The sequence below is a fragment of the Helobdella robusta genome (assembly GCF_000326865.2).
Source record: "Helobdella robusta unplaced genomic scaffold HELROscaffold_8, whole genome shotgun sequence".
Taxonomy (NCBI): domain Eukaryota; kingdom Metazoa; phylum Annelida; class Clitellata; order Rhynchobdellida; family Glossiphoniidae; genus Helobdella; species Helobdella robusta.
Genome location: NW_008705459.1, coordinates 3217568 through 3231712, shown reverse-complemented (window position 1 = coordinate 3231712; position 14145 = coordinate 3217568). Strand labels below are relative to the sequence as shown.

The following is a 14145-nucleotide window of genomic DNA, read 5'->3' as shown; positions in this document are numbered from 1 at the left end:
TGATTTTTTTTTGTCTTCATAGTTACATTCTGGTAGTATTAGTAGGATTAATAATAGCAGTAGAAATAGCAGCAGCAAGAAAAGTAGAAGAAGTAGTAGCAGCATGAGTAGTAGTAGCAGTAGTAGTAGCAACAGCAGCAACATCAGTAGTAGCGTCCGTAGTAGGAGAGGAGCCTAATAAATTGCCTTCATCACGTTACATTACATTTGTGTTAATAACATAACGTAGGAGTTTGCCAATGCAATGATGGATTTGCTGGAGCCGATTGCAGCATATCGCTGGCGTTGTCATCGTCGTCACCATCATCGTCATCATCATCATTTTTATCATCATCATCTTCATCATCATCTTCATCATCATCTTCATCATCATCTTCATCATCATCTTCATCATCATCGTCATCATCATCATCATCGTCATCGTCACCATCATCGTCGTCATCATCATTATCGCCAGACATCTTCAACAAAAACTTTGTATACTGTGATGTCCGCTTTGAAAATTGCTCATTCGCAATTCTCTACGGGAAGTATTTTTTAGCCGACAACAACAACAACAACAACAATTTTAACAATAACAACAACAACAACAACAACAACTTCAACAATAACAACAATAATAACATAAACAATAACAATAATATGGAGAACAAAGGAAGCGATCATTCGCTGATCTGCTCAGTGAAGCCCATTCTTGTAAGCCTTTCTTTCCTATCGACAAAAACACTCTGGCAATAAAATTATCATACTCATCATCTTTATCATCATCATCATAGTCATCATCGTCATCTTCATCATCGTCATCTTCATCTTCGTTATCGTCATCTTCGTCATCGTCATCTTCATCATCTGCATCAATATAATCGTCATCTTAGTTATTATCATCATCATCATAGTCATCATCGTCATCTTCATCATCATTATCATCATCATCATCTTCATCATCATCATCACCATTATCACCATCATCACCATCATCATCATCATCATCAACATCATCATCATCATCATCATCGTTGTCATTACGAACAGGAAACAGTTCTAGATGATGACCACTCAGGAATCAGTTATGACGTAAAAGTTGACGTCATCAACATCAATCAAGCAGCTTGTCTTCTGCCGGCATCTACAATGTTTACATCAACACCATCATCATCTTCATCATCATTATCATCATTTTCATCATCATCCTCATCTTCATCATCATTGTCATCATCCTCATCATCATCGTCCACATCGTCAATAAAGAAAAACAATAAACAAAGTTATGAGATAAGAGTAAAGGATAAACATTCAACTCAATTCAAGACATTCAAATTCATAGTCTTCGATTCCGTCTGCATGCGGTGTAATTTTGAGGACGAAATTGGCGGGAAATGCGAGCGAAAATTGGTATCTTGATGCTGTGACATTATTTATTTATTTAATTAATTATTGTTATTATAATTATTATTATGATATTTTTGTTTAGTTTTTAAACTTATATTAACAGCATTAAACATTATAAAAAATAAGAATAAAAAATTATTACTAATAATTATGAATTCCATATATATATATATATTTTATTTAAATTTATTTAAGAATGGCAGTTACTGCTTTGTTGGCAAAATGTGTTACGCGAACATGCAAGCCAAATTGAACGACGATTGTAACATATGTAACATTAGCGTTAGTAAAGATGCCTTTAGTGACAGCCAGGGTGAGTTCACATAGTTGATGTTAACGTGACGATGTTATGTAATGTAATGTAACGTGACGATGTAATGTTATTTCTTTATTGCCCTTAAAGATCTGAACATTTTTTTCACAAAATTATTCGGCCTAATTCGTTTTATCCAATTACTCTGATTAGTTTAATCTTTAAATGGTTTGTTGTTGTTGAAAACAAATGTTCACTGATTTTATGAAAATAAATTTTTTAAAGAGAGAAGATGCGTGGAGAGGAGAGAACGTGAGAAAAAGAAGAGTGATGAATATAGACAAGATTGGATTATTAGGTATTACGAACAAATGGATGAATGGATAAACGAATGAACAAATGGATGGATGAATGAATGATTAGAAAAATATGTGGATGGATAGACAGAGAGATGAATAAATAAATTAGGGAGTGAATGAATTGATGAATTATATAAATTAATAGACATATGCACATATTTAGGCCAATCACAGTACATAATAGGTTGGAAAAACCAAAAATTCAGTTAAACGTATGAGTGAATTTTTTCATTTAGATATAAATTAGTTATAATTAAATAAAAAATTTAATGGAAATAATAATGACGGTTAACACTAAAATGCGCAGATCATCGGTATCAGGAGCTATTTCTCTTCTTGTCATTCTGGCCACAATCATCATGTTCATTAAGGAGCGTCGGCAGATGAAGTGAATCCAGTTTTTTAAATTTTTGAAATAAATTAATGAAATTAATTAATTTGCTTGTTTTGTTCAAAAATTGAAAAATATAAATTACAACAATTTTTTATTCATTACTCGTTAATCTGAAAATCAATTGTTTTTAGGAATTATCGAGATAATTTGAGCAAGGTTGAACTTTCAACAACAACAGCTAACAACAACAAAAATAGTAAACAACTCGTTGAAGGACTTGATGGAGATAACATCGGAAGTTTCAGCAGCACAACGGCAAACAAAATCGAAGCATACGAGTTTGATGAGAACAACAATGAACAAGTGAACAAAAATGCAAACAACAACAATGGAGTCGACCAAACCGACAACAGCAACGACACGAAAGCCGATAGTAGTGAAGCTCATCCAAACGAACAACAGCCATCATCTAAGCTAACAGAACTTGAAAATCAACAACAGCCATCGCAAGAGTGGAAGCAGCATCAGTTTACAAGTGGCCGTAATCGCACAACAAGCTCAGGCAGTCACTTCTACCGCCACCAACAGCAACAACAACTACGTCACCGTCAGAGAACATTCAGCGAAACTTCAACACACTCCGTGGGGATTGGTGGTGGTGGACCGATGTTGTTTGGCTGTTACAGTCGGATGGCACAATTGCTTCCATCAGAACTCAACGATGACAACTACCACGGCATTGGTGGCAACTCTACCAGCCTCTTCCCTACATTAAGCGTCATATCAGCCGCGTCCGAGAACCGTCATCGTCACCACTCACCTCACCACCATCAACAACATCGTCAGCAGAAGAGCAGAACCCAAAGTGCTTACAGCGGTGTTAACGGGAGCGTGGCTAGCCCGGATGGTGAGGTGAGGAGGGTGGAGGAAGAAGAAGAAATGAGACTCTGAGAACACCTCAAAGTCTCATTTTATTGGCCGAATGATTACCTATGGATAGACATTGAAAACCTTTCCATCATTTGCCAATATAACGACAACTCATTTGATTATTATAGATTTAAACAAAAATATTTTAATTTAAAAATATCTGTTGTAGTAATATTTTTTATTGAGTTTGATTTGTTTATTGAAATTAAATTGAAAATCTTTTTGCAGCCGGAGTTAAAAATAGTTTAATTTTTATTTTATTCACCGGCAGTGGAACGCTTTGTTGTAGGGCGACCGCCAAGAGCCAATCAATCATTCATACTTGCTGTATTTATATCCATGAAACCATTTTCTTTCTGACAGCCCGGAATGAAGGGATGACGATGGTGATGACGACGACGATGATGGTAATGCTGGCGATGATGATGACGAAGATGGTGATGATAAAACATTTGTGATGACGACGACGATTGATGCCAATGATAACAATGATACAAAGCCTAACTATATCAATGGTAAAAATGACGAAATATAAATGAAGAAATTTTCATGATAATAAAAATAGTAAATTCGACGATGTTTCCCAAAGAAAGACTATGACACCGCAAAATGGTAAAATGGTTAAAGGCGCCTGGAATCCTGCTCTGTCTGGTGACTATGTTCGAATGCAAACAGATCCACGCAAAAAGATAAAGAAAAAGATTGCCTGTTAACTTTTAACTGAACCTTCATACTTAATCTAAAGATATGACGTTTATGACATTAGTGATCTTGGCGATCAATTACTCACATAAGAGCATTGGACAGCGTAAAATTTATTTAGGTTTGAAATTAAATTTAAAAAAAAAAAACTCTATAAAAATTTTGACTTTGAATTGCATTGTTCCAGCTCAGCAACGTTATGAGTTTAATAGTGGAAATTTTAGCAAAGAATGTGGGATGAGAATGTTGACGATGATGATGACAATAATGGCGATGATGGCATGACGTTAATTACGATAATGACGATAACGATGATGATGATGATAATGAGGCATGACGAGAATTGAACAGACGAAGTCAACAAGGCGTCTTCATCGGTGCGTGAACTTGACTTCAAATTGAAATGTCAGATGATGTCATTTGTCTTCGATTGCTCTCACACAGCTGCATATGTATGTGCCTGTAACACATATTACATGTATACATAGACATACAAAAACAGACGTATATGTACGTACACTACACACACATACATACACACACACAAACACAAATATATATATATATATATAATACATATATTACATTATATACATTCATACATACATAAATACATACATAAATACATACATACATACATAAATACAAACATACATACATACATACATACATCCATACATCCACACATACATACAAACATGCTTACAAACAAACAAACATGCATATATACAAACAAACAAACATTCATTCATATATACATGCATGCATACATACAAACAAACAAACAAACAATATATATACATACATACATGTATATATACATACATACAAACATTCATTCATTCATACATACATACATACATACATACAAACAAACATTAAATTTGGCAAAAAAAACTATTGGATATACGATAAGCCAAAGCAAGCAATGCGCATATATAATAACATTGCATTTCAAGTATCCCGTTCCGTCTTCCAGTCTGTATATATATATATATATATATATATATATATATATATATATAATATTTATACGCTACGACAAATGATAAAATTTTTCAATGATGAAATGGTGTTGCATGTTAACCTTATAAGTTAGTGTTTTATGTTGCTGTTATATATATATATATATATATATTCATATGTACATATGTATATAAATATATATACATATATATTTGTATCAGCATTAGTATATTAATATTCATTTCGTATACCTACATAAATCTACATTGAATTAATTGCATGTGAATTAATTAACTAGTTAAATAATTAATTATTTAAATGATTGGTTGCGTTAAAGATACAAATTGTTATTTTCATGATTATTTATTAAAAAAGTTTCAAATTAAATAAAAGCCAAATGCAAAATTTCAAGTTAAATTCGAAAAGAATATAAATAAAAGGCAGACACTAACATTGAATTTCATCATAAGCTATTCGCTTTTTATTTTAATTATTAATTGATTAAAATATTTTAATAAATATTAATATTAATAGCTCATTATATATTGAATAACTTGAAAATAAATCGATAATTTAGCTTCTATAATGATGACGACGACGACGAAGATGATGTTGATTGTTGCAATTTCCTAAATTTATGGTTGGTATTTTTGTTTTAAATGTAAATTTTTTCCGCCGAATTCCGCGAATTTGAAATATTTTTATACAAACATATCTAACTGTATCATTATTACGATTTGTACGATTGAATAATTGTTAATATTGACAATAGTATTAAATCATATTAATGAAATAATTAAAGTTTGTGCGTGTGCGTGTGTATGTGTGCCTGTGTGTGTGTGTGTGGTGTGTGTATGTGCCTGTGTGTGTGTGTCTGTGTGCCTGTGTGTGCGTTTATGCGTGTATGTATCTTTACGTACGCACGCAAACCTTAATATTTGCTTGAAGTTGTGTATATAAACAAGAGCGAGACGAGGATTGAAAAAAGACGATGTACAAATGTTTAATCCTCTGAAGGGGATATGATGAGAATAATGAAAAAAAAGTTACAAAACAGGCTGTACATTTTTAAAACATATGAAAGGGGAAAATTTCAATTTTGACATTTTTTTCTTTTTAATCTTTTGCACGGCGTCCTCGAAGGTTTTTTTCATCATTTCTTCTTCTTCTCTTGCGAAGGAAGTAAGATTTTCTCAATGGTGTTTGTCGTTTAATGACGACACCCTGCACTGCACAACAACAACAACAACATCGTCCTCGCTCTACAACAACATGTCTGTCACAAATAAAATAGAATACCAATGTCAACTATAACATACATAAATCATATTACTACTAAAATAATATTACTACTACTGCTACTGATACTAGTACGACTACTGCTACAACTACTACTACTGCTAAAACTACTACTTACTATTACTACTACTACTGCTGCTACTACTACTAAAAAAAAGTTACAAAACAGGCTGTACATTTTTAAAACATATGAAAGGGGAAAATTTCAATTTTGACATTTTTTTCTTTTTAATCTTTTGCACGGCGTCCTCGAAGGTTTTTTTCATCATTTCTTCTTCTTCTCTTGCGAAGGAAGTAAGATTTTCTCAATGGTGTTTGTCGTTTAATGACGACACCCTGCACTGCACAACAACAACAACAACATCGTCCTCGCTCTACAACAACATGTCTGTCACAAATAAAATAGAATACCAATGTCAACTATAACATACATAAATCATATTACTACTAAAATAATATTACTACTACTGCTACTGATACTAGTACGACTACTGCTACAACTACTACTACTGCTAAAACTACTACTTACTATTACTACTACTACTGCTGCTACTACTACTGCAACTACTACTACTGCACTGCTACTACACATAATTATAATGAAACTAAAGCTATTTATTACTACAACTACTGTAAATTATGATAATATGAATAATGATGTCAACCCCATCAGTTCTCACGTATGCATGTTGATCGTGGCTATGAACTTGAACACTACAGTACTGCTCTATTCTCGATAACTTCAGAAAAACGCGTTAAGATGCTATTAAAAAAATTAGATTAATTAGTAAATCATTGCCTATTATTCAGCAAAACAAACGGTAAGAGTTTAATTAAAATTTTTATAAAAAAAAACTCTACTCTCTAGAAAATATTTTTTCTCCAAAATTCATGTTTTTGTTGAATTTTTTGTTTTTTCTATTCTTTTCAAAGCTTCATTCTTATACCTCGATAAAATTTTCATAGCAATTTTTAATGGTTAGAATAAAAAATAACAAAAGAAAGAACTAAATTAATGAAAAAACTGAAAGTAAAATATAAAAACCTAATAACTACACAGCAGTATTAATATTTTTACATACTTCAAAATATTTTTATTGAAAACAATAAAAAATAAAAAAAATATTAAAATGACAAAAATATCGTTAAAAATGTATTTCTATTCCTGGTGACGAATTTCGCGATCAGGTTTCAACGTTCGTCACTTACTTGATACCTTTCAATGCAAAACTTCAGAACAATAAGTCAGGGCTCTCCGATACTTATCATGATGATGACGACGACAATGATGATGAAAATGTGGGTAGGAATGATGATGATAGTGGTAATAATAGTGTCAATAAGCAAGTCATCAAACTAATTCAAAAACAAGTCAGTTATAAAAATTGTAAACTATTTTCATCAAAGTCATCCTCATCATCCTCATCATCATCATCATCGTCGTCTTTTATCATCATCATTACTATCGTCGTTATCAATATGGCCACCATCATTACCATTAACTTTATCATTATCATAATCATCGTCGTCGTCGTCATCATCACCGTCCAAAGAATTCTTTTTTACTCATATTAATTGCAAGGGGAGCATAAATAAAAAATGATGCTACCTAAAAAATAACTGTGATGACGACGAGGACGATGATGATGATGATAATGATGATGATGGTTGCTATGTAAACAACAGCCACAACAAAAACGACGCCGATGATGAAGATAGTGGTGGTGATGATGTTGAAGTGATGACGACGACGATTATGATGATAATGATTATGGAGTATGTTATGATTACGATGATGATAATTATCGTACTATTTACGATAGAAAAGATAATATCAGCAATAATGACGATGATGATGACGATGACAAAGATGTTAATGACAATCATTATGATGACGAGATGATACTGAAACTGATAGTAACAATAGTTACATGTATAGACTGATGACGTTGATGGTGATGAAAACAATCATGATGATGAAAATACCGGAAATGATATTATACACAATAATGATAAGAAATGATAGTTAGTAGATGATATCTAAGATGATATCCAGGATGATATCCAAGATGACATCAACAATGATAATAATTGAAAAAAATGATACTCCTAGCAATGTTGCGACAAATGTTAAGCACAATACGCCGATAACACAAGAGCGGTGTTGATGACGATGATTAAGATGGTTTTGATAATAATGATGTTGATGAGAATGATGTTGATGAGAATGATGTGATGATGATGTGATGATGATGATGATGATGATGGTGACGATGACGATGCAAATATGAATGCAAAGCACATAAACTGGAACGTTAACTTTATGAAAAATTGATGCGACTCTGGAATATATAAATAAGAAAAATGGGAATAAACTACAAAACATGTAAAATAACTTTGCCGAAAAAAAATAAAAATAATTCTCCGGCAAAACTAAAAAAAACAGAATATGAAAGCAACAAACTAAAAAAAACACCAAACCATATACGGAAAGCGAAAAATTCTCTTATGTATTAAAAATGCATAAGCCGCGGTGAATAAAATTAAACCACAGATACATAAGCATAATGTGGAAACTAGCTCTATTGTATGTCTGCATATTTGTTTATTTGTTAGTAAATTGTTTGCATAATTATTTAGTTGTATTTTTGTATATTTGGACATTTGTCTCTTTGTGTCATTTGATGTTTGTTCAGTTTGTTCAGTATACAGGTGAACGTTGATGTGCAAGAACATGTAGTTATGCGTGTGTGTGTGTGTGTGTGTGTGTGTCTGTGTTTGTGTGTTTGTGTGACTGTGTTTGCATTTTTCCAATAAAATTTGCGTCAAATATTCCTCACTGCACATCAAATGATAAAATCATAGCACTAGGAAGAATAAAAATTATCACCGACAAACAAACTTTGTTGAAAAATTACTGACACCTATTACAGTAACTTGGACAAAAACATTGCAGCCAACATTAACAACAATACTTTCAACGAGACCAAACAAAACCAATCAATAAAAATGACGTCATCCAAACAAAAATAACAAAAACATCTTCAATAGGAGGAACTTCCTCACTTCTTTTGACCAATGTAGATTGATGACGAGCGTAAGATTAAACAGTTGAAAACCCATCAACCTATACAACATTATCATAGCAACCACAAAAACAATAACATTAAATGCACAGCAGCAACAGCAACAAACAACAACAACAACTTCAACAATAATAACAAGTAGCATACAATTTAAAATGACAACCTTTAAAACAGCAACAACAAAGCTAAAAATCTATATGCACTGCAAAAACATAACCAACAACAATTCAAACAACAGCAAAGAATGATTTTAAATGTGTTCATGGGATTGGAATGCTAAATAGTAGCGAGGTTTAATGCCATTGTTTTGTTTTGGTTAGAAGAAGCATGTGTACGCAAAACTGTACTAAATCAACTTATCACTTATAACATACTATATATTATTATTATTATTGTTGTTGTTGTTATTGTTATCCAATTATTGGTACAGCACTTTTTATCACATACAATGATGGTTAGAACGTACAGTTTGATATTATTTACAACCATGTTGGATTATGTCAGCCGAAAAATTGTCCACAAAGAGGAATTTCAACTATGTACTATGCATACATTTTTTAAATTAATTTTTAATGAATCAGAGGCACCGCTAGCAAAGTTTTTCAATATTTTACATCGCTATCCAGTACTTTTACTTTGATTTTTTTTATATATAACTTTTTGTTTGTCAGTTTGCTGGTCTGATATTTTAAAGAGTGAAAAGGAATATTTGTTGATGGCGTTAACAAATTTTACGTTAAAGCAGCTTCGAAAAATTCACTGGATTTAATTCCTTTAAAGTGAATTTGTTACTAAAAAGTATTATATTCTATGGGACAGGCAGAGATAATTGAATTGCAATATCAACAACAACAGACAAATGATACAAAGATACGAGGATAATGATGATAAATAATATCTTTAACGAGCTGGAATGCAATTACGATGATTAGGAAAATGATTACGACGATGGCACGGCAAAATTTATAATGTTGCACTGATGAGGGTTTTGACGATAATGATAAAACTGATAATAATAAAAAATTGTGACTAAATTGTTGATAATTAGTTATTATAACTATACCTCTGACACTGATATTGTTGATTGATGATGAATAACACGACCATGGTGACGATTATCGTTTATCGATGATAAAGATGATAATAATAATGATGAAGAAGAGGAAGATGAAGATGATGAAGAAGATGATAACAAAGATGTTACTAATAATAAAAACGAGGATCTTATGATGTTAATGATGATGAAAATGCCTCCTTTAATGACGCTAACAATAAAGTTATGTAGCCCGTAATAAAGAACATTTTTTCAGGCCTGCAATAAAGAAAGACCTAATGTGATTAATCTGCGTTGTTGTTATAATTATTATTATTAGTTATTATTAGTGTTGTTGTTGTTGTTGTTGTTTTAATTGTTATTTGATGTTGCCGTTGTTGTTGTTGTTTTCTTGCTTTATAAATTTTTTCATTATTCTGTTTTTTTTATGATATAATCAGTTTTGTTGTGTTTTTGTTGATGTATTTCACGTTTATGTATCTTTTGTGGTCACTGTTGTTGTTATTGTTGTTGTTGCTGCTGTTATTGTTGTTGTTGCTGCTGTTATTGTTGTTGTTGGTGGTGGTGTTTCTGTTGTTGTTGTTATTATTTGTGTTGTTGTTTTTTGATGACGTCATCGACGATGAAATTTTTGTTTAATGACTTCTTTTTGTTGATGTTCCGTTGTTATTTGTGACGTCATTTTGTTTTCGTCATTCTGTTTTCACTGTTGTTGTTTTGTCTCCCTACAGAAAAGTAATTTTTTTTGTACTTTTACAATGAAGAAAAAGGTTTTATTTACTTAGAAAAAATTTTTTTTTGAACCAAAATTAAAGTTTTTAAAAAAAAAAGAAATACCTTTTCTCATATTTTTAAACATTATTTATTTATTAATTAATAATTTGGCGTAAGAAAAACATAAAAAAATTGATAAAAAAATAAAATGAGATGATAATTTTATTATTATTAACTACATAATGACAAAAATAAAGGCTTGAAATGATGACAGACACTGTTAAAGTGATGGCGATGATATTGTTAAGATGACGATTATACTGATAGGGATAACATTACTTATGTTAATATGATGTTGGAATGATGTTGGTGTTGGAATGATAACAATGATAAGGACAGGTGATAACGAAATTAATGATGACAAATAACTGAATAAGCTGAGTAGCACAATATTAGCTGTTTACTACGGATACGTTAAAAAAAATTCTATTTGTTCAACAACTAATCACAACTAAACAAATATCCCAGCAACACAAATAAGCAACATCTTCAGTAACAATAGAAAAGTAAAAAAACTATAACAAAACATCACAAAATTACATCAAAATTGGCGGCTGCAACAACATCAACATGCATGCAATCACAAACAAATTTAGCAAAAAATCAATATTATTTAAATCAACAACATCCATAACAACATCAACAGCAGTAACAACAACACCAACAGCAACATCAATAGTAGCGACAACAACAGTTTAACTAATCACAAACAAATTTAGCAAAAAATCAAAATTATCTAAAGCAACAACATCAATAACAACCTCAACAGCAGCAACAACAACACCAACAGCAACATCAACAGCAGCGACAACAACAGCAGCAGCTGCTGCAACAACAACAACAAAATAATGTTGAAAGTATTGAGGACAAAATGAGGAACACGCCAGGAAGCGATAGATTCAAATTTGAAGTAAACACTGATGAAGAAAGGTGCATGTTTGTGTGTGTGTTCGTGTGCGTGTGTGCGTGTTTGTGTGTGTGCGTTTGTTGTTTATGTGTTATTGATGTGTAAACTTTATTGGCGTTGTTTACAAGCCGATGTTTATGTGTAGTTCTTCATGTTGCTATTGTGGTTTAAATATCGTTTATGTTGTTGCTGTTTAGACATAATATTCATGATTGTTGTCGTTGTTTTGTATGTGATTGTGTGTGTTGTGTGTGTGATGTTGTTTCGAGCTGTTGTTTAGGCTTCATTGATAATGCTGCCGTTTGTTTAAATTTTGTAGTTTATGTGATTTGAATGTGGTTGTTTGAATGATTCAAATGTATGTTGTTGTTGTAGTTGTTTACTTGTTGCTGTGGTTGTTGAGCAATTGTGGTTTAAATGTTGTTCATGTGGTCATTTAGATATTATTGCTGAAAGTGTGATTTGTTTAAGGTTAAAGTTACGATCTAATGTTAATATAATTCCAAATAGTTTGCTGTCTGATGTGTTTGCTGTGGTATGTTTGAATGTGAATGTTGTATAATTTTGTTGCTGTTGTTGTTGTTTGTTGATGTTGTTAATGTTTTTTGATGTTGTTGTTGTTTTACTGGTGTTTTTGTTGTTGTTGTGTTTTGTTGTTGTTGCTAAAAACTTTGCTACAAACATGGTTGTTGTGGGATATTGTTGACAATGTCGTTGTCTCGTTCGTCGTTTCGTTGTTTATCCAACGGTATTACGACTCAGTTATGAGCAGTTTCTGACAGCTTATGTCATTAATACTCTTATTAACTGATGTTATTACAATCCGACTTTGGCATGTTGTTCAACTGCAACTACTACCACTGCCTTTACTACTACTATTACTGCTGTTGTAACTGCTACTAATACTTTTACGGTTACTACAGCTACTACTGTTTTTTACTGCTACTCCTACCTCTACTACTACTACTACTACTACTACTACTACTACTACTACTACTACTACTACTACTACTACTACTACTACTACTTGTACATCTGAAATCGTTATTAATAATACTTAAAAAATTGTTTGGTGCTATTTATTGCTGCTACTTTCATATATCGGCTACTACATCTATTACGTCTACTACATCTCTTTTAGTTTTACTACTACTACTACTACTACTACTACTATTACTACTACCCTTACTACAACTACTACTACTATAAATACTACTACTACTACTACTAATACTACTATTACTTTTACTAATACTACTATTGTTATAATTATTACTAAACTAATTATTACTGGTTTCTTCTTAATGCCAAAAATGTTATTGCGAATAAGCACTCTCATAATATTTCCACAAATTTCTAATGGCAACATCACTAGAGCTGAACCAACGAAATAATTTCTACAAGTACTTTCCCGCCATTTCCGCGAACTTCGTTGACCTTTATTGATGACGTCACGTATCACGTGACATCAATGGATGACCTACTTTCGTTTATTGGGTCATCACTTGTTTTAATATTGACGTGGCAGTTCGATTGATAGTATGATGAATGAATGAATGAATGAATGAATGAATGAATGAATGAATGAATGAATGAATGAATGAATGAATGAATGAATGAATGAATGAATGAATGAATGAATGAATGAATGAATGAATGAATGAATGAATGAATGAATGAATGAATGAATGAATGAATGAATGAATGAATGAATGAATGAATGAATGAATGAATGAATGAATGAATGAATGAATGAATGAATGAATGAATGAATGAATGAATGAATGAATGAATGAATGAATGAATGAATGAATGAATGAATGAATGAATGAATGAATGAATGAATGAATGAATGAATGAATGAATGAATGAATGAATGAATGAATGAATGATGCTAATGCACTAAGAGGAGTTGAATTACTTTGTATTATTAATATCGTAAAAGTATTCTTTTGATTGTATAAAATTGTATAAAGTAATGTACACAAATATTTGACTTATACGTGAATAATTTTCATTATTTCTAACATTAATTTCTAAATAGCTACTAAAACTATAGTACATACTTACTGCTACTGCATATTCAGTGTGA

The 14145-nt window shown here is 31.6% G+C and overlaps 2 protein-coding genes across 2 annotated transcripts in view; both read left to right on the top strand.

Annotated features, from left to right (window-relative positions):
* HELRODRAFT_165641 (hypothetical protein) overlaps positions 1-1401 on the top strand; it is a gene marked incomplete at both ends in the record, with an annotated part of 9270 nt that extends 7869 nt beyond the window's left edge. Inside the window, 3 exons of the mRNA XM_009032172.1 lie at positions 230-287; positions 458-696; positions 1033-1401. Of these exons, the coding sequence (XP_009030420.1) occupies positions 230-287; positions 458-696; positions 1033-1401 (666 nt within the window). The remainder of the gene's footprint in view (positions 1-229; positions 288-457; positions 697-1032) is intronic.
* A 210-nt stretch (positions 1402-1611) lies between these two features.
* HELRODRAFT_189735 (hypothetical protein) lies at positions 1612-3492 on the top strand (the record flags this gene model as incomplete). The annotated part of the gene is made up of 4 exons (XM_009032171.1): positions 1612-1702; positions 1928-2000; positions 2309-2389; positions 2527-3492. 4 exons carry the CDS (start codon positions 1612-1614, stop codon positions 3284-3286), a joined length of 1005 nt encoding a protein of 334 aa, XP_009030419.1. The 3' UTR covers positions 3287-3492.
* Positions 3493-14145: the final 10653 nt, after the last annotated feature.